Below are 27,501 nucleotides of genomic sequence, written 5' to 3'. Positions count from 1 at the left end.
TGAAAATAGCGCAGTTAGATGTCATTTGAACGTGCCTACACATGGCTCATTGATATTATGATAATTACGCGTGAGTAGTTGTCGAGTTATCAATATAATTATTACGAATTAAGTAAACATCATTAATGAAAAAAATAGTGGTGGCCACTCCAGTCTACTAGGTTTGCTTCGCGTAACGCCATTCCTCTTTTTTTTAAACCGTGCTGCGTGATAGTTGGGACGCCCTATATATACGCACATATACAAACATGCGCACGACCACAAAGGGTGGTTGGTTGAACCCCCACCCCCGATCCCTCTTTCCAAATAAGTTTCTGGCTACGCCCCTGGCTGACACACACTGACGTCACTGCCTCGGCAGTGCACTTCTGAGGGTCGCGCATATTTACCACCATAAGCGTGCGCAGGATTCGGCATTAGGGTGGGCCAAGTTTATCCACAGCGCCCCCCCCCCCCTCGAATCCGAAAGAAAGCAAACGCCGCAACAAATGCAAAAATGAAAATGAGACGACGACGTACTTCTCACAGAGGCCTGCCATTGGTCCCCAGCATTCCGGGGTAAAGGTGGAAAGTAAACACTCTTTGAATGCAACACCAGGGGTCCTTAATTGATGGCCATTATCGTAAAAAACAGACATGCGTAGCCGTAACACTGCACATTAAAAAGGACTTGAAAGGTCCGACTGAGCAAAGGTATGACGCAGAATTGGTGCCCCCCTTCAGATGATCGGGGGGGGGGGGGGGTTGCCCCCCTGGCACCCGTGCGCACGCCTATGTTTACCACATCCCAGAGGGGATTATGGCGGCACCCAGGAAGCCTTTGTCGAAAAGGTGTGTACATGCCCGTATTCCAGATGTTTCCTGGCATGTACCGTTCACTATACTAGCGGCCGTGACTATACATAAATCACTGTTGCCAATTTATCAATATTTTCCGAGAGTGTTCTTTCGAGATTTGTTCTTATTCCTATCGGCAGTCATTTTCTTCGAGGTATGATTCGCATATTCGTTCGTTGTAAGCAATTCATACTGCTTACGCTCTTGTATTTAATGTCGTCTGACTTCCCTAACCGTTGTTTTGTTATAGGGTGTTTATATAATTATTTTAATCTGCATGCATGCGTCTATTGAACTGGCCCCCTTTACACAATGCCCCACTAAGGCTCTGTAAGGTATTCATAAATACAGAAAATCAATTGAGTATATCAACAAGCGTTAGCTGTCTAAAACCGAAAGCTGCCTTTATGCGAATAAGTACGGTAGCTCAGCCGGCGTTGCTTCCACGAAGACGTATATAGTATGCATACACGCTGGAGGAAACACCTTCGCCCCGCATGCCTCGAAAAGCTATGCCGCCGTGGTTAAATATATACACAGGCCTGATTAATTAGGCAGGCAAAAACGGATGGCAGTTTCAGACGCGCACTGCGCGCCGGCCAACGATCGAGGTCGTGTCGCGACGCCAGTAAAACGGTCGCCAGCGCAGCACGTTTTCTATATACGCGTGCTCTTAATGTGTATACATACACTCAGGGGAACCCGGTCACACGAAACCGACCGGCAGGAACTGAGCTCACGTTTACTCTCCTACCCAGAGCGAATATTGCTATATCGTAGCGAGCAGCTCGAAAATCTAACGCCAAATGTCAAGATTGACTTGATTCTGAAGGAAACGCGTACTTACTCAATTGTACGTGTATTATATTTATTTACATGAATTCTTGATTGCCAGGCGCAACGACGTATATAGCCATGGGGGTGGTTTGGGGTGTTCAACTCCACCCCAGCCCACTCCAGCGATTTTTTTTTTTACATTTTGTATGGTATGTATAACCTATCGCCAGCTTGCTCTCTCCCTCTTTTCTCTGTGTCCTCGTGCTTGTATGTATGCAAATCAAATAAATAAATAAAAATATAAATTCACAGAAGGCTCCTTGGGCGCCGCCATAATCCCCCCTGGGCTGTGGTAAAAAATAATAGGCGTGAGCCCCCCGAAATGCACTGCCGAGGTAGTGACGTCAGCCTTTGTACTACCGTGCCCCAGCCCAGCATGGAGGTGTTTTTTCTCTCCTGTGAAAATGTCTATGCGCGCGCTTACATAAACTCAGGCACGAACGCATAAACAGCACAGCAACCGCTGCGCCCACCACACTCGGCAACCGCCCACGGAGGCAGAAACCGCCCCGCCCAGTAACTTCTCTTACAGCATGGCCTCCGACGTTCTGGCTACGCGCGCTGTCTCGGAGGCCACGCTCACAGATGCGCTCGGAGGTGTTCTGTGGTGGTCTATGCAACGCTCGGAACACGCAGCGGAAGTGCGGCCGCTGCAACGTAGGCGACCACCACGGTTCTATTTTGTGAATGACCATGGTCATTGAAGAAGCGATCATTACGGCTCCGTGGCCTGTCACAGCCGCAGCACGCTCTGAATACTGTGCACGCGACAGTCCTGACCGAGACGTCGTCGCGGCAGCACCTACACGGAACCACCGGCCGCGCGTGCATGCAACGGCAGGACCGTGCCTGATATCCGAACACCGTGACGCGATCTAACGACGGCGTGTACTTAGTGCCGAACCCGAACAATACGGCACATACAATGTGGCGAACAACGAATGCAGAACATCGGTACAGTGCTTGTTGTCGGCCGTCCTTCCAGTAGCGCTCTAACCAAAACAGTAACTCTGAAAAAACACGTGGTGTAAACATTGCAGTGTTAAAAACACCTAAATCAGTGAGAGACTTCGTTGTGGCTTGCAAATAGCACGCATATTTATTCTTCAACTCAACACGAGAACAGCGCGATGCGGGCCCGTACGCACCGCGCTGCAGTGACATACGGTCCCTTACCCTCCCCTAGAAAAAGCAATAATGACGGAGCAGCAAGAATTTTGAAACGAATGCGAAATGTAAAAAAAAAAGCCGAAAAAAAAAAAAAAGATTCGCAGTCGACAGGATTCGAACCTGTGCGGGGAGACCCCAATGGATTTCTAGTCCATCGCCTTAACCACTCGGCCACGACTGCGAGCACGAAGAACCGCTCACAAGTGTCCGTTTTCGATCGTGTGCCAGTGTTGAATAAACGCGACAAAAGTTGCATTTGCGTCGTAGAAGCCGTGAAAAGTGTTTTTCTTGCCTTAGAACTGTTAATGTCGCGATTCATAAGTAGGGACTAAGCCTACAGAGCACGATTCGAGGCGAAAGCACAACGCTTACTCAAGCAGAATATCTCGTCCGCTTTTGTTGGCGCTCGCTGTGTCTATCATACTCCATCATTGTACCAGGCTACACGTTTTCTACTGAAAGAAAACAAGCAAACATTAAAATAGCTGTGGTATCGAATCATTCACTCGAAGTGCTGCGAGATTGCGAAGCATGACAATACGGCACGATAGCTGAACTGCATTTCATGAAACGAACATGTCTTGTGATAGAGACGCTGAGATAAAACTGTTGAGACAACTGTTGAGAGTGAACTGCTGAGATAAAAAAAAAATGTTTCTGAAAAAAAAAAAAAAAAAGTATCGCAGCCGACAGGATTCGAACCTGTGCGGGGAAACCCCAATGGATTTCGAGTCCATCGCCTTAACCACTCGGCCACGACTGCGCAACGACACGCGGGCTGCAAAATATTCAAGCAATACATTTTACACTTCTTCTCGTTTTGTTTGCCACTTATTCACTCATTGAGCGGCGTTACGTGAAAAGTTTCACCAAGAAATGCCAACCTGAAGTTCAGCGTACACGGCAACCGGGCAACCCAGCGCCTACAATCGCGGCGCTGTTTATGACAGACAAAATACCACAACCATACCATAGAACAGCTATGGAAGAAAGACGGGCTCCAATATCGGACATATTTTATATTCGCGACGAACAAAGCTTTAGGTTGTTTGTTTCACCCGTAATTTGAAACGTGTCACCGCGCTATGCGATGCTCCTACATCACTTCGTGCTGTGGCACTGTTCTTGCCAAGGAGGATCTTGCACAATTTCTTGAGATTCTCGTAAAGCTAGTGATCTTTCAATTCCAGCCGTGCGATAAACCAGAGCGCACTCAAACACAGGTAAAGGTTTTTTCTGTGCGTGTGAGTTTGGGAAAATACGCTGAAATGGCTGAAATTCTCGACTTCATTCCAGCCGGTGCTGCGCGTTTGCGCGCGAAATTCAAAGAGCAATCGTGTGTGTGTGTGTGTGTGTGTGTGTGTGTGTGAGCGTGTGTGTGTTAGCGATAACTATTTATCGTCTTTGTTTTCTTTGCTAAGCACAACGGGCATCAACACGTGCAAGAAGGCACCGGCGCAAAATTTAAAACGGAAAATAATGAATGTGCATATTTATTGAGAGAATTAGTAAATAAATTGTTTGTATAATAATAATGCCCGGAGGTGAGTGTCCACCTCGTTCCAGGTGTCCGTTACCTTGTGCTGAGTCACAGGGGCGTAGGCGGGGGGGGGGGGTTCAAACCCCCCCGAAATCTTTCAGTTTTGCTTGCGCATATATACACGCGCGCACATACAAACGCACGCACGAACATACATAAAGTATGATTGACCCCCCCCCCCGAAAAAAATTTCTGGCTACGCCCCTGCTGAGTCACACTGCTGTTAAACCTCGATATAACGAAGCCGCTAAAATCTGCGATTTACTTCGTCATATCGAAACATCGCTAACTTCAAATACAACCTTTCATTATTTTTTGTGGAAAACACCGCAATAATGCTTGAAATATAATACGGCAATACGAAAAAAAAGCTATATATATATATATATATATATATATATATATATATATATATATATATATATATAATATTGTTGAACCTGAGCCGGCCCATGTCCTCTTCACAGCGCCGCACATTACGCGTAAAGAAAAAAAAAAAGAAAAAAAGCAACGACGCAGGTCCAATGCTGTGTTGTGTTGCAGCCTTGCACGACGACGCCGATACTGTCATTTTAAGCAAACCGAACCACTTGATCTCCACTCAGCCCCATGAACGCGCAACATCGAAAACCACAGCACGCGAGACATGTTAAATGCGGTCTAAAATAGTGCGAGAATAGGGCGACAACCCGAGTCGTGGGTCATGTGTTGTTTCGCTAGTTTGTTCCTCTGCGGTAGCAGTGAAACTTCCTTACATTGATATCGCGGATAAAGACGCTTCGTTATATTTTGGCATATACATGGTACGTAATGGACGTTTGGTTGTAAAAATTGAAATACTTCGTTATATTGAGAATTCTCTATAATGAGTTTAACATGCGTGTGTGAGAGAGAGACGTTCCGTTTTACGCCCCCTGAAATACAAGCCAGCGCACACAAAACCCGTTCCTCGATTCGCAGCACATCACGCTTCCTGGAATGGAAGATATGTGGTGACTCGATATCACATGCGCCCTTTCTCGACTCTGTATCCATTACAGAAAAACGAGTTCATTGCGAAAGCACAGCTATATCTGGTTCGCTCATATGGTGACTATGCCCGGCGTTTGTTTGCCGCTATTTAGCGGGGCCGTGGCAACTTACGAAAATTAATTATGAAATGAAAAGAAAGAAAGAAGTAGGCATACAATTAATTATTTAAATTATGTAATTAAGGGGCGCTACTTGCACGGCTGATTTGTCCGCTGCTGCCATGAGACTTTCAAGATACATGGCGTGGCAGTAAAGAGGAATCCAGGAATTATTTACAGCAGAGTTCAAGGGCGTAGCCAGAAATGTTCCTTTCTTTTAGGGAGGGGGGGTCCGAATATTTTTGTATGTTCGTGCGCGTACGTGTTTGTATGTACAAAATGCAAAATTTGGGGAAGGCGGGGGGAGTTGAAACCCCCAAACCACCTCGTGGCTACGTCACTGCTTTAGTGGATCCCACATAGATGACACCTACTTAGAACACGGCACCACGTAACGCGGCACGCCTAATAAGTGCGCATGCCGTGGAACCGCATAATTAGAGACGTACTAGCCGCGGGGGCTGCGTCGCGACCTTTCTATAAATCCGCGTGCGTTGGTTATAACCGCCGAGGCTTCTTCGTGGTACTACGCGAACGCGCGCGTGACCGGTCAGGTTACATCGCTGGCGAGGCCATTGGTATTCCGTCGCACGCGGCACATGGCCGGCTGCTCCGGGGTGCGCGCGCAAGCCGAAACGCGCTGGCTTCGCGCGAGCGAGCCAGATCCGGTTTTGTTTTGCAAAAGGATGCCGGCCCCGAAGGTCGCACGAACGCTTTTTCCGGCCGTCCCGACCTCGGCAAGTCCAGACGCCGCACTGCATTCGACGAACCGCGTATGTGCTGTTGCAAATGTTCACGCTGGCGAAAGAATATATATATATAAAAATAAGAAGACTCCCGCTAAGTCCAATGCCATTGGCAGGACGGGACAGCAGATATCCACAGCTCTGGCCGGAAAGTCAGCAGCTAGAGATGCACAAGAACATGGAGAAACGAGACGTCGTGAAAATGGAAAGTTCGACAGCAATGATTCTTGGGGTTTGACGTCCCGAAACCAGCATACGATTATGATACACGCCGCAGTGGAGGGCTCCAGAAATTGACTACCTGGGAAATTGACTACCTCCAGAATTTGACTACCTGGGATTTTTTAACGCGCACCTTAACGTACACGGGCCTCAGGGGGGGGGGGGGGGGGGGGGGCTAAACCATACTTTGTGTATATTCGTGCGTGCGTTTGTATGTGTTTGTGTACTATATATACGCAAGCAAAATTGAAAATTTTCGTAGGGGGGGGGGGGGGGTGGAACCCTCCCAACCCTCGCCTTGGCTACGCCCCTGACAGGCCTCTAGCATTTCGCCTCCATCGAAATGTGGCTGCAGCAGTCGGGATTTGATCCTGTGACCTTCAGGTCAGCAGTTGAGCACCATACCCACTAGACCACCACTAGTCGCCCGCAAGTTCTAATTAATGTGAAACAACGCATGTCAACGTCTCTCTTTAAACGTGTTGCTAAATCATATTTATTATCCTGTATACTTGCATAGCATAAGCAAGACCTTAAACACCGTGTCGTTTACAACGTTTGTAAAATTTTTTTTTGATTGAATTTGCTTTTTTGTGTGTCATAAACAGTCTCTAATTGTGCTATATCAAGTTTTTTTCCCCTGTACAATGCATCCACTTTCTATAGTATAATTTCATAATGAGTGTTCACTCAAATGTTGAACAGTGCATGGATTGTAGGGACATTGTCGGGCAGCGTATTCTGCCATTAGCCGTACCTTCCCTAGACATGCAGTGCGTTGAAAGCAATAAAATGAAATGAAAATTAAGAAACGTCGCTTGCCAACGTTTTGACAAGGTGACCTTCCTTTGTCAGCAAACAAGTACACATGCAAACATGGTGAAACGTGTAATGGGAGGCGACATGTAGAAATGAGCCGAAACCACCCGGGAAAATTGAATAGGAATAAAACGAAGTGCGACATTGCGATATGTACACAACAAGAAACAGTAGGGCACAATGCAATTGGCTGATGTACGCCTAAAAATAAGTATTCTAATTTTACACCTGACTGATCAACAGGCCCACAAACACCATAACCCCCTCCACGATGAACTTTGTATTGCCACTTCCCTGGTGCATTGACTTGTTAGTTCATTCACAACAGCTAGGAGGGTTGAAAAGTGGCAAGTCTTTAGATATTCAAGGCTGAACTGTGCAAATGAACGAGGAATAAATCAGACGGCCACAACCAAAGCCTTGCCTCACATTCCCTCATCCGTCCTATTCACACAATGAGCCATGGATTGATCAGTTGTCTCACAGGATGCCCTCGTAACAATGTCACCGTAAATGCTAGGAATCTAGCCTACGTCGTCTTGCTCAACAGTGAAAATACTGCAGCCCCTGAACCACTGTGGTGACTTATACTACTTGCAGGATGAGTAAATAATATTTCACAAAATAATGAATGCTTTATTAACATTCCATTTTTGTTAAAATATATTGTACAATGAAAATGCAGCATGATCTATGTACACCAGATGTTATCACAGATGAAAGGTTCCAAACTATATTACATCAGTTAAACATCAGTTTGCACTGGAGTGTTTTGATAAAATCAACAGGAACATTCTTGTGGTACATTCAGCAGGTTGTTTCCACAGTTTGAATGTAACCGCACCGTTATGGTGTACACCAAAGAAACCAGTTCCATGTACCGTTAGCACATTCAGTACAGAAGAAGATTATGTTCACAGAAAAATGTAGGTCTGGTCACAGTTGCTTGTAGCACACAGCAAAGCACAAGTTTGCTACGTATGGTCAAACCTTATGTGACAAAACCCGATATTACAAAAATTTCAATTTGATGGAGAATCATACTGGGCCTGTACTCTTTCAATGAGTTGGTAATTTCCTGTAAAACCGCAAAAAGTATCTGCATTACAGACAGAGCACAACAAAGACAACACCTGTTTTTCCAATTACTGTCTGTAACAAACTTCTGCAAGTTTGCTCCATATCAAGCATCAAAAGACTCAAAACTACAATGTGAATTTGATGGTTCCACTGACTTGAAGGATATCTTTTTTAGGGAAATATGGAGATGCCAGGTTTCAGTTTAGGTGAAACGAACAACTAACCTTTATGAAGGCTTGCCCCTCCTATGAAGGTTTTTAAATTATGACTGAAAAAATTTGTGGGTCCCATCAGCATTGTTAGATCAAGATTAAGCTGTACAAGTACCAACATGGCGAGCACTATAAGTGCATGTATGATGTGGAATGCTCAAACAAACTAGCGCTATTATATAAACGCAGCTGACTAGACAACAGGTGAGGATGCAAAAATGAGCATACATAATACATAGATAAGAGAGCGATACTAACTTCGATTAACATACAAGTACGATGAGATCGACAAGACTGAAGTTATTTGCTGCAATCAGTGGACAGGTATGTGGGCTTCTCGGCTATCGAGTGACCGCCACCAGTGTTCCTTTTTTGGCAGCACGATATCAGTCATGAGGCATTGTGATTGGTGCACAGGAAATCGAATGCTTACTTCCATGGCTTTCCAAACCAACACTGACGTGGAGAGATGCCTTAGTGGAGGGCTTCGTGTAATGTGTTACCGCTAGTGTTTCTTTCATGTGTACTTAATATATAACCACACGAGTGTTTTTCCATTTGGCTGTATTGAAATGCCATCATCAGGGCAGGAATTGAACCCGCGACCTTGATCTCAGCAGGAGAATGACATAATCATCGTGCCAACATGGCAGGTAACGCACATGTGAGATAAGTGTTGAGCATAGAATAACATAGTCAAATACGGGAACACATGCATCAACCAGGCATTAATAATGCTCCCAAGATGTGAAACGAAGAGTTCAGTGATAGCCTGATCACATATAAATCCATTCGCACGAACTTACCGAGGATTGCCTTAATTTCTCTCTAGATCTTTGAATTTATATTGAACAAAATTTTCCGACTAAATAGCAATCATTTCATGGGCGGTGCTTCTCCTCCAGGGTGGAATGTTCAGTCACTATTTGGTTTTCGAACGCTCAGTTTCCGCTTGCGTGCTTTGCCACAAGGCAGATGTCATCGTCGAAAACGCAGCTTCTGGCCCATCATGCAAGCTGAAGGTAAACACTGAAAAACTGGACCATGACCAAACACTTATGAGATTCTACTCCTGTTCTTTGTGTTTTCTTCCATGGTTTGCATGCTCATCGCAATGATTCGACTACTAATGTAAGCTACGATAAGCTGGAACATATAAAGCAACTCATATGTTTCTTGGCATGGATGCAAGCAGATATCACAAGCAGGCCACCATTCTACATAGCAAATTGTGTTTAACAAAACAAAACTAATACATATACAAAACTAATATACATCAAATCGGCTCAGCCAATTAGTACATGTGTCTAACTTTCAACTCACCGAGTGTCTCGTAAGTAAAAACAAATGTCCTTGAGGCACGCAAGCATACACACACACATATATACACACCAAAGCAGTCACACAACATTCTCTTTAAACGCCAGGCCTAGAAGCCTGAAGCAGTAGCTAACAAATCCATGGCAGAGAACTCGGCTGGGCGGCCCACACCAGTTGCATGCGTCGTTCCAGACATGGCGGCCTCGTGCGAAACCACGGTTTCAGGGCCCTTTAGTGCCATGTGCCCGTTTCCAGCCTCGGATGTTACTATTGGCACTATCCTACCAGATTCAGCAGTTGAAGTTGCTGACTGCATGCTTCCTGCAATCTGCAAAGCAGTCTCAGGGAGCGGTGGAATGCGGGTCTCCGTCTGCGAATAAGCAATCCATGCAAATGTGAAATGTTGCTGTTGAAACATTTAAATCGCGGGGTGTAACACATAAACACTGATGTGCCGTATGGGAGTTAGACAGCCAGAGATTCTCAACACGCACCTCAGTCATTGTAGTTTAACAGTGTAGGGTGCTCAGATAGCCATTGCCTGGCTGTCAATGTTTGAGGCACGAAAGGTTGACAGCAGAAAGAAGAGACAGAAAAAAAAAAACAGTTCCACCTGTCAACCTGTCTGTCCTTCCGTCTATCTCTTCTTCCTTTCACCTACTTTTTCATCATCATAACCATAGGCCTATTTTATGTGCACTGCAGGAACAAGGCCTCTCCCAATAATCCCCTACCCACCCCCTCCTTCTGCGCAAGCTGATTCCATTTCATGTCTGCAAACTCCCTAATTTCGTCGCTCCACCTAACCCTCTGTCGTCCTTGCCCACGCTTCCCATCGTTGCCTACTCATGACTCGACAAAAGCTTTTGCCTTTAAGGGCCAACTGCAATGAAATGTTACTTAGGTTAAATTGGTATTAAGTGTACATACTACTAAAACAGTCTTGGCAAAGCTTCTGGACTGGTAGTTGTTGAATCCTCTTATTAGCAGCCGTTAAACAGAACCCAAGCGGACAACAGGTGCACCTGCTGCTTGGCAGGTGGGATGAAAGGCTCGACAAATCACTTGCCTGACTTTTCAGCATGCCGCCGCGGAAACCACCCTACGATTTTCGCGCTTTCGTTCCTCAGCTTTACGAGAATTCAGAACAACAACGTACCGTTTTCACGGCCCCCAGAGCACCTTCATTGTTCTCCCCATTCTCAGTCTTGGAGTGAAGCTTAATATGCTGCAAGAAGCAAATAGGAGAAGCAAGACAGTAATGATAAAGACAACATTATTAAGACAACAGTTGGCAGCCTCTAGTCAAGAGTGGCCCTTGCGCCAAGAAAATCGATTAATAAAGACAACAGACATCAGCTTTATAACATAGACTGCACAAAAATATCATCAGACGGCCATAGATCTGAGTGGTGAGCTGCAGTATTGCAATCTTGCATTTTCACTTGAACTTCCCGTAAAAGGTTTGCGGGGGAAGTCGTGGCAACCCCCCCCCCTCCCCGAACCCCGAACTCGCGCCTCTGATCAATAAATATTGAGATGGCGCATGAACGCCAGTGCGTTGAGATATATACGAGTAGACTTGAGCATAAACTTAAGCCTATATAAGGCTGGTAGTAATGCTGAACATCAGTAGATAGGACCATAGGTTGGCAATAACAGGTGGAGCTCATTCAGACTCACTCAAGAAATATATATATATATATATCTTGCCGCATTATGAGGGACTCCCCCTCCAATGAAGGGAGACTTTAGGCCCTGCACTTACCAGTACATTTTCAAAGCTCTTGAGGGCTTGGCCTTTCAATTGATGCAAAAAAATGACAACTGAAGATGTTCATGTCAGTGCCCCTTTTAGTACCCTCAAGTTGTCTACAACCACTTCAAAGAGCTTGAGGGCAATGGCATAGCCAGGATTTTTACTGAGGGGGGGAGGGGAGCAGTTCAACCCCCCTCTACATGACCACCCCAACCTCCCCCCACCGGATACAGCAATGCCTGAGGGTACACTAAGAGGTACCCGCAAGTTGTCTATGAAAACATTCTGCCTCGAGGATTTCCAACTTATATGTTGAAAATAAAGTGCTCAGATTCGGTAAATTGTGCTGCTGCTAAAGAAAGAAGCTGTTTTCGAGGTTCCTCCATATCCCATCAGCAGACCCACCTTATAACACGCTGACATCTCGGCAAATGTCTTGTCACAGTACTTGCACTCGAAAGGCTTGATGCCGTAGTGACGGTTAGTGTGCTCGTTGAGCGACTGCTGCCGGGTGAATTTCTTTCCACAGAGGCTGCACACATAAGGGCGTTCCCCCGTGTGTGTCCGTTCGTGACGCAGCATGTCAGCTGGAATGCGAAACAAAAATTTTATTTTTTTTGCAATGGCCTCTGCTGTGCATCACGTCTTCAAACTGTCAACCATAATGAAAACCAACAGGCAATGAAGCCAAGGAAGGTATAGGGGGCGTTATTTGTAGTCCTTTAACTATAATGTAGTAATTAGTATCATATAAATGCGAAGAAATGAAAGCGGACGAGAGGACAACTTGCTGCCAGCAGGGACAGAACCTGCAACCTTCTGATAACGCACACCAATGCTCTACCAATTGATCCACAGCGGCGGGGATCCTCCCATCCACTTTATTGGGTGTTTCTGTGCATGTAAATCTGGCAGTGTTAGTCAACGCTGCTGGTAGCCATAACGGCAAGTGTGGAACACTCTTATTTTGCCAGCTGGCGACAAGTAGGAAGTGATCTTTTCTTTGCTTTCCTTTCTTTTTCTTTTTTTTTAACAAGCTGGCAGCTGACCAATAGGCCCTCTCATACTTCCTGAAAACATCATGCCCGGCAGACTTTGTGCCTTCAGGAAGTATGCGAGGGCTTTCAGTCAGCTGCCAGCACATTAAAAAAAAAAAAGATCACATGCTACATGAAAAACGAACCCTCAAATTCTCTTCTTTCATTCATTCACACTAAGTAACACTCACAATTACCTCTCACCGTCACAGTTAACACTCAGGCTGTCAAGTAACACTCACTTACAGAGCATTATTGGAAACACTGGAAAGGCTGTGCTAGGGCACTGTGCAAGGTGAGTCAAGTTCTCTGTTTTTTTTTATCCTTTGTGTCGCTTGCAACTCCCCCATAGGCATGCACGCAATGGGGGCACGGGGGGCTTCCCCATCACCGAAGGGGGGCGCCAAGTCAGCCCCCCATTTTTATTCTGTCGGACCTATCCCGTCATTGTTTAAATTGCAGGATTATGGCCATGAAGGCTTTTGAAGATACTAATGGTGACCAAGGACTCCTGACGCATTCCAAGAACTGTTTACTTCCCACCTTTATCCTTGTAGAGCCAGGAACCAAAGGCAGGTCATTGTGAAAAGCACATCGTTGTGTGATTTTCACTGTTGCATCCATTGCGAAGCTCGTTTTCATGGGTCTCAACCAATAAGAAGGGGAGGGGGGGCGCAGCGGTGAAACATAGCCCCACCTAACGGATAAACCCTGGGCACGCCTATGACCACCCCCTCTGTTGGATTGTTACCAAGTCCAAGCAGCAACAACACGATTGTCTATCCACACTTTCTAATGACGTACCCTTGGTGAGGAACTTTGAGGGGCAGATGTTGCAGGAGTAACGGCGCAGCCCCTGATGCCGCTGCATGTGCAGGTGCAGTTGTGAGCGCTGCCGGAATGCTTTGCCGCAGTGCTCGCACAGGTGCGACTTCTGGCCCAAGTGTACGGCCATGTGCATGCGGAGGACACCCGACTGCGCAAAGCGCCGCTGGCACACCTCGCACCTGGGAGGAAAGCACAAGTACAAAACAGCACAGCATTATGGCAAAGGAAAACACACAAACAAGTGAGAACAAGCGCATTTACTGATGAATGCTACACTAGCATGTATTTTAAACAGAGTAGCATCCAATGCTACAACTGTTACGATCCAATGCTTTCTGCCATTTCTTTTTCTTACTTGCAATCAATGCACCATTTTGTGCGCTACATACCACGAACCGTATTTTTTTGTTCTGGGCATTCTTACTATTTCTTTCCCATGTCTTTGCAATGCTGTTTTAGAAGCATGTTTTTGGAATTTTTTAGGTCTTCATGTATAAGCTTTTTGTTGTTCGTTCTACCATGCTCGCCTTACTTAATTCTCCCCCATGGGGCCTGTAAGGAACTTCAAAATAAATAAAAATAAATAAATAAATTGTAGAGGCCACTCAGAGAAAGTGCTTTGAGTGCAACCCAAAACAGCACGACAGCATGCCTAACAATGACGGCAATGATAACCACTACAATGAAAAGGAGGAGAAATGTCATGGGAGTGGTGACAACCACATAACAGCTCGCACGTCATTTACGCTGGATCATATCTTAAATGGTGACTCATAGACATAGTGCTGTGACCTCTGCCATTTTCTACTATTGTGACATGATGATGATAGTGTTTTGGCACATCTGTATACAGATAGAGAATGAAAGATTTTAAATCAATCACTGCTGTAGGAAGAACACGGTAATCTAGTGTTATTTTAAATATTGGATGCATGGCGCAGATACCATGCACAGATAGCATTGCAAATTTGAAATGTGTGTTGTCATTAAAGTGACAAATATGACAAGATTGCAGAGGCAGAGTTTTTTGCATGGCAATGTAATGTGCAAGTTGTTTCCCAGAAAAACTTTGATATCGGGAAACACTCATTTTTATCTAGGAATGCTCATCTCATAGAACACAGTCAATTTAGAACACAAATTGCCCATCTTGTATTCTATCCTCACAGAATATGACTATTAGTGCTGAGCATATGTTCAATGGTTAACATGTACATAATAATAATAACTGTTGGTGTTTCACATCCTAAAACCATGATTTCATTATCAGAGATGCTGTGGTAGAGAGCTCCAGAAATTTTGACCACCTGGGGATTTTTTAACGAGCACCAAATTCTAAAAAAACGGGCCTCTAGCAATTTGCTTCCATCGAAATGCAGCTGCCGTGGCCAGGATTTGAACCCATGATCTTCTGGTCAGCAGACGATCCCCATAACCACTAGATCACTGCGGCGGGTGATTAAAACGTACAAGGCTACCACCTGTGTAAATGTGCCACTCGGTCAACAATCCCACAGCTAGAGAAATACCAATAGGTTCCTTTTGGCATTTATTTCAAAAACTTAAGACACTTTGTGACACAAGAAGAAGAAATGAAACGAGGAATGTTGTCCAGTGGGTGCTGACACAGCGAGAGAATGCAACGAAAATGCTGCGCTGAAACACACTCACTGGTAAGGCTTCTCGCCAGTGTGCCGCCGCATGTGAGCAACCAAGGTCTTCTTCTCTGTGAAGCACTGCTCGCAGTGGCTGCACTTCCAGGGCTTGACGCCCGTGTGTGTTTTCACGTGCCGCTTGAGGTTGCCTCGTGTTGAGAAGCTGGCATTGCATTCGTTACACGCATACGGCTTTTCGCCGGAGTGGGTCCTTTGGTGAACTGTAAAACACGTGCAGAACAGAAGATAGCATGTCGTAAGCACCGCATTTTGAATTGCGATAGTTAAGTTAAACTGGAATGACGATGACGGCGAGAGTAAGTGGGCATGAGAGGTGTTCAATGAGTTCTACATGGATGCTCAACACCAAGGACTTAACCAAAGATGACTGAAACAAATTCAATTCACTGCATGACATGCACACTAGTAGCTAACATCAGGAAGCTATTTTATGTCCATTGATGGGCCATGACCTCTAGTTACCTGTTAGCGAAATCCATTCCAGTTTCCAGATTTTATAACAGCATCAAACTTTACTGTCCTTGACTGTGTTCTGCCCCCCTTGGCACTCAAATTTATTCGAGGCAAAAGCCAAAGTGGAGTGGTGGTGGCTGCAGTGCCCTGTCTGACCCATCTTCCACCATGGTGACCACCAGGAGCATTCGCCACTACTATGTGCACTTAAATGTAGTATATGTATGTACATACTTTATTACTTGATCTGCCCCGATGCGTTTTGCTGACCAATTTCTGTCCAATTTATGCGCACAGGGGTGTAGACCTCATTAGGCCTGTCCCCTATTGCTGTGTCATCGGCATGACTGTGCACATGCCTGAGAGTAACCTTTCGCACTAAACTAACCAAAACTAAAGGAAGCTAGCTGTTACCTAACCAAAATCAAACCAAGTAGAAACTCCAACCCACTGATGTAGGTTGTTTTTGTAGACAGACACACTAATCGTACACACATCTGACTAAAGGCCAACGTAAGTGAAAGTAACATAACACGTCAAGCTAACTTGAATCATAGCCTTACCTAAACTGCAACAACGCAAACACCAAACTAAGTAGAGGCACGTACCAACTAGGTTGTTTTTTGTGGAGAAACGAGCGTTGCATTCTGCACAGGCAAATGGCCGTTCGTGGGTCCACATGTGGGCTGCAAGAAGGAGCACAAGAGATTAACACGCTTTATTATCATGAGCAAGGTAGACCATGTTTCATAAACAGTCTTAATCTTACAACATATAAAACTTAGATCAAACGACAATTACCAAAGCTCAGTTTCCTATTCCTACCAGTATGTGAGGAGCAACACAAAAAAGATCAATGTAACAAATAATTCCTACTCTAGTGTGACCCCCATGATTTACAGCGCACATACGTTGTTTACCTTTGTAAGCAAGCACAAGCCCGGATACTTCTAATTCCCAACAGAAAATGGAATGGGGTAGTGATGCTTCACAACATTTCGGTCAGTCTCATCACAGAGTGGCATCAATCTCAATGTGCTGTGAATCACCGGCTTGACATTAACACAATTCACTTCAGGTCAGTCTTGGAGCATGCAGGGGTGGAAGTGGGATTCAGTTTTTTGGAGAAGCTCAGGAAGCAGGAATAATGCTGCTTTGGAGCAGCTGGAGCAGGTTTGGAGCACCACGAGGTGCATTTTAGGGCAATACAAGTTAGTTTTTGAACAGATTTCTAGGGTCAAACATCACTGTTAATTGAAATTGTTTTATTTCTGGTAAACACAAGAAGTTTCCAATGGTTTTTACTAAATATTCACTACTAATGAGCCGACCAGACGTGCCACGAATTAATATATATGTGTGCGTGTGTGTATATATATATATATGTGTGTGTGTACACACACACACACACACATTAAAACATCACAGCTGACAGAGCCATAACTAAGACAAAACAAGAGATAAGCGATGCTTTGGATAGCTACTAGCCCTCAGACGAATGAAAAACGTTCATGCTAATAAAACACTGCAGCTGGCGTGAACAACAACTGAATACTACAGATAAGTTAATGAATGTTACCTTCATTCTAAACTTGATGAGACTATAAAATAAATTAAAAAAGCTTATGGTCCCGTCCAGGCCCGTAGCCAGGGGGGGCCCAGGCCACCCTCGAAATTTTTATGATACATGGTGTTTTACCTAAAATAAACAATGAAAATAGGCATTTTTCTTAAAGACTCAAGCCTCTCAGCAAATGGGTCCCCCATGAAAATAATTCCTGGCTACGAGGCCTGGTCCCGTCATTGAAGAGCCACAGCCAACATGAGGACCGAGAGGAAAATAGAGATAAGCAATGCACTGCGTACCTAAACCTGACTACACTTCAGAGGAATTTTTTTTTAATGTTCACATTGACAAAACACAACTGCTCACATGTACAAATGAGAAGACAAGAGAGCTGAAATGTTCACTTTTATTGCGATAACAATTATATGGACACTGTCGGCAGGTTTTTGCCGCTGCCGTCATATTCCGTATAAAGTCCAAATCGACAACGTTGCCCTGCACATCGTATGTTCTACGCGCGAGTAAAAGCACACAAGTGCTGGGGATGAACACGGCTGAAGCAGAAGTGAAACGAGCCGGCCATCTCCATCGCACAAAAAGTGCATGCGATAAGATCGCCCCACACGCGAGGCCTGCTGTCGATTGCTTCTCAAGCAGAGAGGAAACGCCCCGCCCGTCTTTCATAGGGTGAAGGAGCATGAAGGGAGCTGGGAGAGGGGAGGGGGGCTGTGTTGCTCGAGCAGAAACTGCGAACTTTGATCTCAAGGGCGCGGTCGCTAGCACTGGCACACGCACTATCTCTGCAGACATCAGCAAACAGCACGCTTACTTCGCATTGAGACGACAGACAGCACGAAAACAGCTTCACTTCCTAGAGCGGCCATATTCCCTTACACCAGCATTTCGTAGAGTTACGCGAAATCAGATTTAGAAGAGTTAGCTGCTAGCCTTACATCGTATAACATTACCATTTCTTGCTATCACATTCATTCCTTCGCTTGCGGCGAAACTGTGATTTTTTTTGCGCCGTCACCTACGTCACGGAGAGCGCGCCAGGTGATGGTGATGATGATAGAAGCTCGCCTGGGCGCGCCACGTCGCGGAGTGCAGCAGCACGTGAAGGCACCAATTACAGCTTGGGAGCAGTTTCGGCGCAATAATGCATTTTGGAGCAGGATGGCGCAGCAGAAGCAGATTGGTGCAGTATGGTTAAGGTTGAAGACTGGGCGTATTGGTAAAGCATGACTGTAGATTGTACAGCGCAACTAATCGACGGGACACAAGAAAGATGCACACACAACGAAGCGCTGATTTTCAACAATGAATTTTGATTGTTGAAAGTTAGCGCCTTGTTGTGTGTGCATCTTTCTTGTGTCCTTCAATTAGTTGCGCTATACAATCTATAGTCACGCAGTATGGTGCAAATGGCGCAGCTTTTACACCTCTGAGCATGAGTGCATAAACATGAAAATACTGCTAAGAATGTGTGCTATGGAGCAGCAGTCCCTGAATACAGTTCCAGAGTCTTGCGCATAAGGCAGTATCCCACTCGTCATTTTATTTAAAAATGGGCAAACGTGGCGAGATGAGCGTAAGTAGATAATGAAAACCAATCGGTGTTAGATGGGAGCAAGTCGTCAAAGGTACAATTTAAGCTCATCTCCCAGATAGCTGGCTTGCCAGTTGGCTTGCACTGGCTGGCTAAAGGAGTGCGAGCAAGTAGAACAAATAATTTCTGAGTAGACAGTCATTGTAGTCACATCTTGCAACTGTCAAATCCAAGCCTTCATTGAAATACGCAAATAAATAAACGAATTAGATGCCAGAAGTGATGGTTAACACGAACAAGATGATGGAGTGGCTTACAAATCGCAAGTGTCAGTTCTGGCGGCTTTAAGGTGTTGAAAATCAATCTAGAAGGGCACGATTTTTTTCGATGAGGAGAGAGAGAAACACTTATAATTTGATTAAAGGCAACACTTGTGGTGCCTCTGGCAAAATGCCCAAACAGGTAGATTATTTTGCTCTTCAACAGGTATGGCAGCAAGCTGCTGTATATGGCTTTCCAAGGACGCCATGAGTTTTGAACACCACCTGTAGACACCTCTAGAAATGACCAAATGGTCACGTACTTGATGTTATGCTGCCAAGAAGTGAAAAGTGGTACTGCCAGACGTGATCATCCCCAGGCACAGCTCGTTCCCCACCTTTCCTCAGCTTCAGTACAGCCAAATCGATGTTTTATTGAAAAAAAATAAATAAAACAAATAAATAAGCACTTGCTTGTCAGTGAAGAATTGTTGGGCAGCTCCTTTAGACAGACCTTGCACTGCCTGTCCTTTTCCTCTTTGGACTTCTTAGGCTTTTTCCGGGTCTGGACCACAATCACTTCGGTCGTTTCGACACCCTAAAATCGAAACAACATATTACTGATACTGCTACAGCAACTATGAAGAAAAACTAAAAGGAACGCATTTTGCTAATGCTGGCAATGTTCATTTGAACGTCACACAAGTGCACCTTTGAATGACGTGTAACAGTCATTTGCTGCACCTTTCTAAGACAGCACATGACAAACCTAACATCATTATATTACGACTGAAAGCTTTAAAAAGCAGGGAAGAAACAAACAGTGCAAAATTTTTTTTACCCTTTTTTCAGTGCTTGCAAATGCACCTAAAGTTGCATGGTGGTCATGCTTCAGGTGATTTAGTAGGTAAAGAATGATGACGGCTCTTGTGAGGGAAAAAAGAAAGGTTATTTACTGGGCATTTTCTTATAAAAATATTTATTATCTATTGGTTCAAATATTGGTTCTTCAATTAGTGACCCTGCCAATGATGCATCACAATAAAGGCTCCACAAGTTACAGCACTACTGTCATATTCATAGAAGCTGCAGTTATTATAAAGCAGTGCGGTACAAAATTCAGACACTCAAATTTCAATTCGTAAGCTGTTTCAGCCATCTCAATAAACCGAATGAACAAAAATCTACGGTACAGCACAGGGTGGTCAGGTGAGCACACCAGCTCCATTAGGAACACAAAATTCATCCTGGCTATAGGTGGACTCAGTTACTTAGAATCATAGGCATGCGCACGGAGGGGGGGGGGGGGGAGGGCAAAATCTGCCCCATATATTGACTTAGTAGGGGGGGTGCTGCAATGAACCTTCGCCCCCCCCCTTATGGGGAACCCTGCGCACGCCTATGTTTAGAACTCTGTATTGCAGACCTTCACCAGACTTACCACAGCGTAAAGGCTTGTTCACACCTGCGACTAGCACCGGTCACACGACCATTTGCGACTGGCAATAAAAAAAGCGACTCAAGGCGACCGATGTTCATACCTACATGCGACTTATACTCATCGACACACAGAATTCTATTGCCCTGCAAAATAAACTGACATCCTATTCCTGGGCATCTGATTGGGTCAGAGGTTTGCGACTGCAGTCGCGCGACTGGAAAATCGAGCAGCGGGCGACTGAGCCAAAGTAGGCCATTTGTGACCAGCCACTTTGCGACTAACTCAGTCGAGCGACCATGCTAGTCACAGATGTGAACCTACGATTAGCAGGAAGCTTGACGAGGCTTACCTGAGTGCTTTCCAACTGAATATCTGATGCTGTGCCAGAAGGCCTCTGATCGGTAGCAGCTGACACTCCCATAGCCTTCTTGCCACCTGGAGTGGTGCCTCTTTTAGCAGAGCTCTTTGCATTCGCTTTCCTCGTCGAAGGACGTCGTTTCCTCTGAACCTTCGGCTTGGCAGCATATTCCGAACAGGACTGCCATTGCTCGGAGTTGTCCTTGTTCTGTACTAGGTTCACCGACTTTGCTGGCATCTGCAGGACAACAATGTGAGTGGCATGAAACCATAGAACGTGGTCGCATGACCCACCATCCGTCGTGGAAAGAGATTGGTTTAAGCAGCATAGCAATTTGGGCTAGTTGGTATAGCATCTTTAAACACACACATACGAAGACACAAGGAAGAACTGAGGACACAAGCACTGTGTCTTCCTTGTGTCTGTGTTTGTGCACTGTTCGAAGATGACATTAATTTAGTCTGTCCCGGTGATCCACTATATAAGCGAGCAAGACTGGAGAAACTAGCGCTGCAACGATTTGCAGTAAAATGTCTGTCAGACTCCAATTAGACACTAGACCATGGTAAGTGATCTCATCAATTTACCTCTTACTTGTTCCTACTTTCAGAGTGCCATACCATACATTTGAATGCAAAAGCCATGAGGCTTCACAATAATGGCAACATATCAGTTGACTGGGAATATTGACCAATTACTCAAGGATTCTGAATTTTGGAAAAAGCACGAACTACAAAAAGAAATATCAATGAGCCATTCCACTCTTCGAAGGTGGATGACCAGCGAAGCTCTGTGCGCATGGCACATAGGTGATACATAATGTTGATGAAATGTATTGAAAGGCACAGAATTTTTTAATTTAGTGTATGGTCCTTTAAAGCACTTCCACCCCGTTTTGCATGGGCTAAAAGTGCAGCATGCAGGTGATTTGTTAATTAATTTTCTGTATTTACTTTCTTCTGTTTATTTATTTATGCATTTATTTACTTACTCATTTGTTATTTGTCTATTTATTTTCTTTTCTGTTCATTTTTAGTGAACCAGTGATGAGCAGTGGAGTTTGCCCTATTTCAGTGGCCCATACCTGCTAGGGGTTTTCTGTTGAATAGGTAATTGTTGACAAGGCAACGGTTCACAGAGTTACGAATTGCGTAGTCACATACAGCTTTGCTGAAAAAGAAACCCATGCCACTTGATCTTTTGCCCTTCTTTCATTGACTTATAGGCAGACACTTGTTGAAAAAATTCTTCCAGTTGCACCATAACTGTCTAGCCAGCGATTGACAGCCAAACATAGAGAAATACGAGAGTCAGATGTGAAAACTGCTAGAGAATTCCTGCAATGCTTTTGACCGTGTATGTATTCCCCCACCTGAAGGACCAGACTGCTGTTTGGGCCGTACTCGTGCTGCGATAAAACTCCGGGATCGTGACTCTGCTGATGTGCGACATCAAATGTGGCATCTGCTGGGCAGTCCTCTGCCTGGGTTGAAATAAGCAGCACTGTCGAGTCCTTGGAAAGTGACCTTTCTGACACGTCGAGGCTTCCCTGTTCCAGAGGGACGCCGTTGAAGTTGCCCTGCGTAGAAGGCTGCGACGAACCGACTTGCTCGAGCTCGGCGGACAATGCCAGAAGCTCCTGCTGGTGGCCTTCTGACGCGGCTGTGACATCAAACTCCTCGACGGCTTCTGCAAAAAACAGGAATTTAGCGTACCACTATAGTGTCATTTTTTTTGGTGATGACCAATGTGTGCATATACAAAAGAAGGAGAATTGATCGAGGGAGTACGTTTTTGTTAAACATAGCCATAGGAGGCCAATTTAAGGAAAGCATAGGGTGTCTTATCTATAGTTTTAATGGAAGTTCAGTAGTTATGACACACAGGAATGAAAGCGGTCTAAAAAACTTGTAGCTAATGGGGACCTAACCCACAATCTTTGCATTGTGCTTGCACAATGTCCCCTATGCTTTAACTGGCTTCATTATCTGTTGGCTTTATATGGTAATGTGCACGTATGTCTATATGAACTCTAAGGACCATATGATATTGATGTGACAGTCAGGAGGAGGGTGGGAATAGCAGCCACTTTTCCAAGTCTTGGCAAGTACTTGTGTACAAGTCCCCCCACGGTTTCAAATGGTGACTGCCTCGACCATCTGTCCTTTCTACAACCCTATCCCCTCTGTCAATAACACAGACAGGAAGGTTACAACAATTCACTAATAAACCATAGTTCAGAATCAACACTCAGTTCAAATATTACGTGTTTGCTTTCATAAAGCAGTTGTCAATGTTATAATGGCCAGCATGAAAATGCAAGATGGTTGATTTGATTGCACAGTGGATGTATTATATATCGCAATGTACTGTGCCTGAATCAAGGAACAAAAAATTATTGTGTTACAATCATTCGACACAAAGAAAAATCATCAGAAAGCTTTGATTTGTCTGAAAACATATTAGAAATGTTTACCAGTAAACTGGAGACAAGTGTACACAAAAGGTGACGTCATCTCGTGGCATCAGTGTACAGCGCACAGAAATAATAATTCGATAGCCAAGTTCTAGTTTTCTGCAAGTGCAAACATGTCTGCAGCAAAAATCACTTACGTGCGCTAGTTTTGTTTTGTCTTCATTAAAAAAATTATCGGTGGCAAAAATGATGTGACACCACAATTGTTCAGTAGGTGTTGTGGTTGAAGAAATCCTAAGCAGGTGTCACTACCAGTCCTTCCCTAGAGTAACGACATCCATCAGAAAGTATAGCTAAGGGGTTAGCGAGGGAAATGGGAAAGCCACCATGGAAACGATGCATCCGCTGTCATTGAATGAAAGCCGCATTTTGATTGAAAGGAGCATCAAGTGTACGTGAACTTTTCGTTATTCTTATTTTGAGCCTATAAGTTTAACAACTTTTGTTTACCTACACCAATTTTTCGCAAGTCATTTTGCCTTCGCCTCAGGATAACAAAGAATGCATTGTGATGCAGAACCTGACACACAAAATACGGTCGCTGCACTCTTTCGAGAAGTGCCTGAAGACGTTACTGTAATTTCTTGTTTCTTTACAATAGGTCTTAACAGAAGACTGAACTTTGCTCACCTGTGTAAAGGTTTTCCGATCTATATCCATGTGCTTCAATGTAAGGCTGTGCCATTTTTGCTTGCGATTCTTGTTCATCGTGAAGTGAAGCCTTCAACCACAAGAAACAGCACAATGTTCAAATGAGCGTCACTAAGTGAATGATCAAGCTACTAGCACAACATAACTAAAGCTTAGTCAGTGGTTTTGCTGTCAAATTATACAGAAAAACAAACAAACAAATATATTATGCATAAAACTCAGTTATACACAGCAATAACTACATAATGCATCTTCTTGCTACCTTGCTTTACAAGACGAAATATAACAACTTGTTATGTTTCGTCTTTAATTCAAGAAGGCGGCGGAAGAGCCGCTAAGAATAAAGAATGCACAACAGTGCTTCCAATGAAATGCTTTATTGGATACGTATGCATTCACTGTTTTCTATGCCCTCATAGGGTGAATTGAAACAGTGAAGAAACAGTGAAAATGGTGGGAGGAGAGAAGAAGCTGCATATTTGAAATCTCCCGAAGAAGGGAGGGGGGCGCTTGCTCGGGATTTTACAGTTGTACCTTGTGATAATTGTAATAACCAGTTGCATTAGTTTAACTATTTTGCTTATAGATATATCCTTGACTTGGATTGCTCAAAGGTGCAGATGTGTGCAATAAACCAGACAGCATTATTAACCAATTAACAAAATCTCACCAATGAACTTTTTGTAACTAAGTGCATGCCATATGCTGAAGTTGACAAGTCATAGTAACTAGTGAGCTTGCCAGACATAACTGCTTTGAACAAATTCTGAGGATGGCACCGGTTTTTATATGGACATCAAATTTTGCGATAAATGCCCATAAGGAAATAGTTGAGAAAGCTTAGGGAAATCTAGTTAATTAATTATTAACGCATTTCAGTTTCTTTTGCAAGAAATGTTCACTGCTTTAAGTTGTCCAGCTCAAGGTACAAAGTTGTGCTATTTGCCACGAACAGTTTTTAAAAATTGTCAATTGTGTAGAAAAAAATATGCATAACTTGTGGCGAGTGTCTCAGAAACTTTCGTGATGCATGTCAAAAGCCACAAGTTTCGAAGTCAAACCATCCAGCCACTTACACCCCAACAAATAAGAAAACTTTTTTTCTTTTTCATCCTCCTTACACATGCGAGGCTGCTAGAAGCTACTACGTACCACATTGATGTCCTCGCCATGCATGTTGAGTGCCAATGCGTTGATGTCGGCGGCGCTGTCATTCACAATCTGTTGCAGCCTCTCCGAAACCACATTCCAGAACTGAACTGCTTTCAACTTTTCTTCGGCCCCCATGTCAGGAACCAGTGCTACCGACTCTTCAATCTGAAATAAGAACGAGCAACATGTTCATGCCGACGTGTTAACGTCACGCAACAATGGGTGTCCGGAAGCGGTGCAGGGTGGGGTGGGGGGGTGGGGGGGGGGGGGGGGGCTCCCACTCCCTTTCGGGTAATGTTTTTCTATGCAGTAGCAATAAGCTACGCAACTTCACACTCGGGTCCCGCGTATCCGTGTCAAACGGCCTTCAAGAGTGCCATCGAACTTTGATGTTACACACTACTAATAATCTTGCTGTTCGTGTCACGTGACGGTAGTGAAAATAAGGTTGCCTCTGTTGACTGCCTCCCCCCACCCCTGCGGATGCACTCCACTGCAAAAAGTTATGCGGATTCCCTTGCACGCACGCACTCAGAGAAAAGATCTCGTCGCCAAAATTTCTTAGTTTATACGATTAATATTCCGCTACCGTGTTACGGAGCAAAAACAGCGAAATCATCTGCAAGCTGCAAAGTAGCGATTTCAATTTTGCCGCCGGAAAGGCCGGATGCATCTACTGCGTGCGACGGAAAGACAGGAAAATAAAAACAAACACGTTCGCAAGAAGCACCACTGCCGCACTTTTATATTCGCGAGGAGAAGGTGATGAATGCCTCATCGAGCCCAGTAAAAATTGTCACGAATGCACGGACGATTAGTACGCGCGATAGAACTAATACGATAAGCGCCGATGCGCCTTGATGATCCGTTGATCGCGCAAGGCGACCAGGAGCGACTGCTCCATATCGCGCGCAAGGGCTAGGCGCCCCTTAGCTTGATGGCACAGTTTGATACATTTCGGCAGTAAACGCTCCACAGCTTGGTACATGGTTTAGGACCCACGTCTGCGAGTCCTGCACGTTAAATTCGCGTCAGTAACGCTACGCTAAACTTGTGATCTCGCGCGGAACGCACCGCCAGCAGCTGATGGATGGCAGCGGCCACCTAGCTGAACATTGCTACCGATCACGTCAAAACTCTGCCCCTCTCACCTTTGCTTTGAAGGCAAGCAGCAACGAGGACGGTGCAGCCATGCCGGACACGCCGAAGACGACGATTTGTGTCGGTTAAAAGTTTTAACCCGAGCCGTTTGTTTCTGAAACGATGCTTCCGCCATTGATCGTCTAGCGTTTCATCCCCCTGGTGGTTTGTTTAGCGGTCCTCAACCAATCCAGCCGTGAAAATTTCGTCGCCCGCGCTACGCAGCAGCACGTGTGGTGGTCGGGATTGCGAAGTTTTATTTGATGACGCTCCGTGTGAAGTGAATGTGCCTCTTTCTGATGTTCTCACGCGTTGACGCGTGAGTTCTCCGTGTCGGGAACTTACCTGTGTCCTCGAAAAAAAGGCCCATGTCGACGATGGCGAAGGTGTGTCTCGCCGCATCTGTAGCGGCGAGCTTAGGAATCGTATTTTACGTCCATTATCGGCAAGAAGTGGACCGCTTGCAACTTCACGAGGGCGTCATCAAGGACTTGGAAAGACAGAGGATGCGGCAGATTGAAAACCTCACCATTCTCGAGAAGCAGAAGGAATTAACCAAGCAGTTAACGCAAAGCGGCGAAGCGTGAATGCCTCTGTAGCGTGTTGGTCTGTATGAAACGGTGAAAAGTACAAAGGAAGAACAGTAAATTCCGAAATGGTGTAACGGAATAATGTTTATTGTCAACAGTGCAGTACAGCGACGGGACACAATAAGGGTGTGTTTTAGCATCAACTTTTCAAGAACATAATCCATTTGGAAATTAGATGCACTTAGCAAAGGCAACTGTACAGCCAAGAGTAAAAGCCAGAACGGTTTAACGGAAGTATGTTTGTTGTCAATGACGCAGTACAGCGATAGGACACAAATCGGGTGCTTCAAAAGCGGTCCACTATGAATGCTCACCTTTCCATCAATATATTCTGTTTGAATGCACTAGCATTAGCGAAGGTAACTATACATCAAAGAACATAACACTTGCATGTATGCCATCGCCATGATAAGTGCAGTGCACGCAATTGCAACTATGAGATTGGAACGCAAAAGCTACTGCACCCTTGCACAACACACTTCAGCCTACCAACAAGGCAAATGCTCTTTGCTTGCTGATTCCGTTCACCCGATTCCCCTGCGCATATTCCACTGCTTTCAAAGTCGCGAAGTTTCGAAGGTAATGTATGCACTCTAACAACAAGATGACAAATCAAACAAATCACACAACAGTGAATATGCACATGCACAC

General features: G+C 44.9%; 1 protein-coding gene and 2 non-coding genes across 3 annotated transcripts; all 3 read right to left on the bottom strand.

Moving 5' to 3' along the window:
- Positions 1-2,943: 2,943 nt before the first annotated feature.
- Positions 2,944-3,025, bottom strand: Trnas-aga (transfer RNA serine (anticodon AGA)). Its single transcript has one exon. It is a non-coding gene; the product is annotated as a tRNA-Ser (tRNA).
- A 500-nt stretch (positions 3,026-3,525) lies between these two features.
- Trnas-cga (transfer RNA serine (anticodon CGA)) lies at positions 3,526-3,607 on the bottom strand. Its single transcript has one exon. It is a non-coding gene; the product is annotated as a tRNA-Ser (tRNA).
- Positions 3,608-8,637: 5,030 nt separating this feature from the next.
- LOC119396794 (zinc finger protein 16) lies at positions 8,638-26,490 on the bottom strand. The gene is made up of 12 exons (XM_037664124.2): positions 26,272-26,490; positions 25,121-25,285; positions 23,948-24,038; positions 22,214-22,530; positions 20,833-21,078; positions 19,517-19,640; positions 16,275-16,352; positions 15,209-15,413; positions 13,514-13,716; positions 12,078-12,259; positions 11,073-11,141; positions 8,638-10,283 (listed from the first exon to the last, which is right to left on the bottom strand). Exons 1-12 carry the CDS (start codon positions 26,311-26,313, stop codon positions 10,023-10,025), a joined length of 1,983 nt encoding a protein of 660 aa, XP_037520052.1. The 5' UTR covers positions 26,314-26,490; the 3' UTR covers positions 8,638-10,022.
- Positions 26,491-27,501: the final 1,011 nt, after the last annotated feature.

Source organism: Rhipicephalus sanguineus, chromosome 6, assembly GCF_013339695.2.
Source record: "Rhipicephalus sanguineus isolate Rsan-2018 chromosome 6, BIME_Rsan_1.4, whole genome shotgun sequence".
Taxonomy (NCBI): Eukaryota; Metazoa; Arthropoda; class Arachnida; order Ixodida; family Ixodidae; genus Rhipicephalus; species Rhipicephalus sanguineus.
This window is presented reverse-complemented; position numbering and strand designations above follow the sequence as displayed.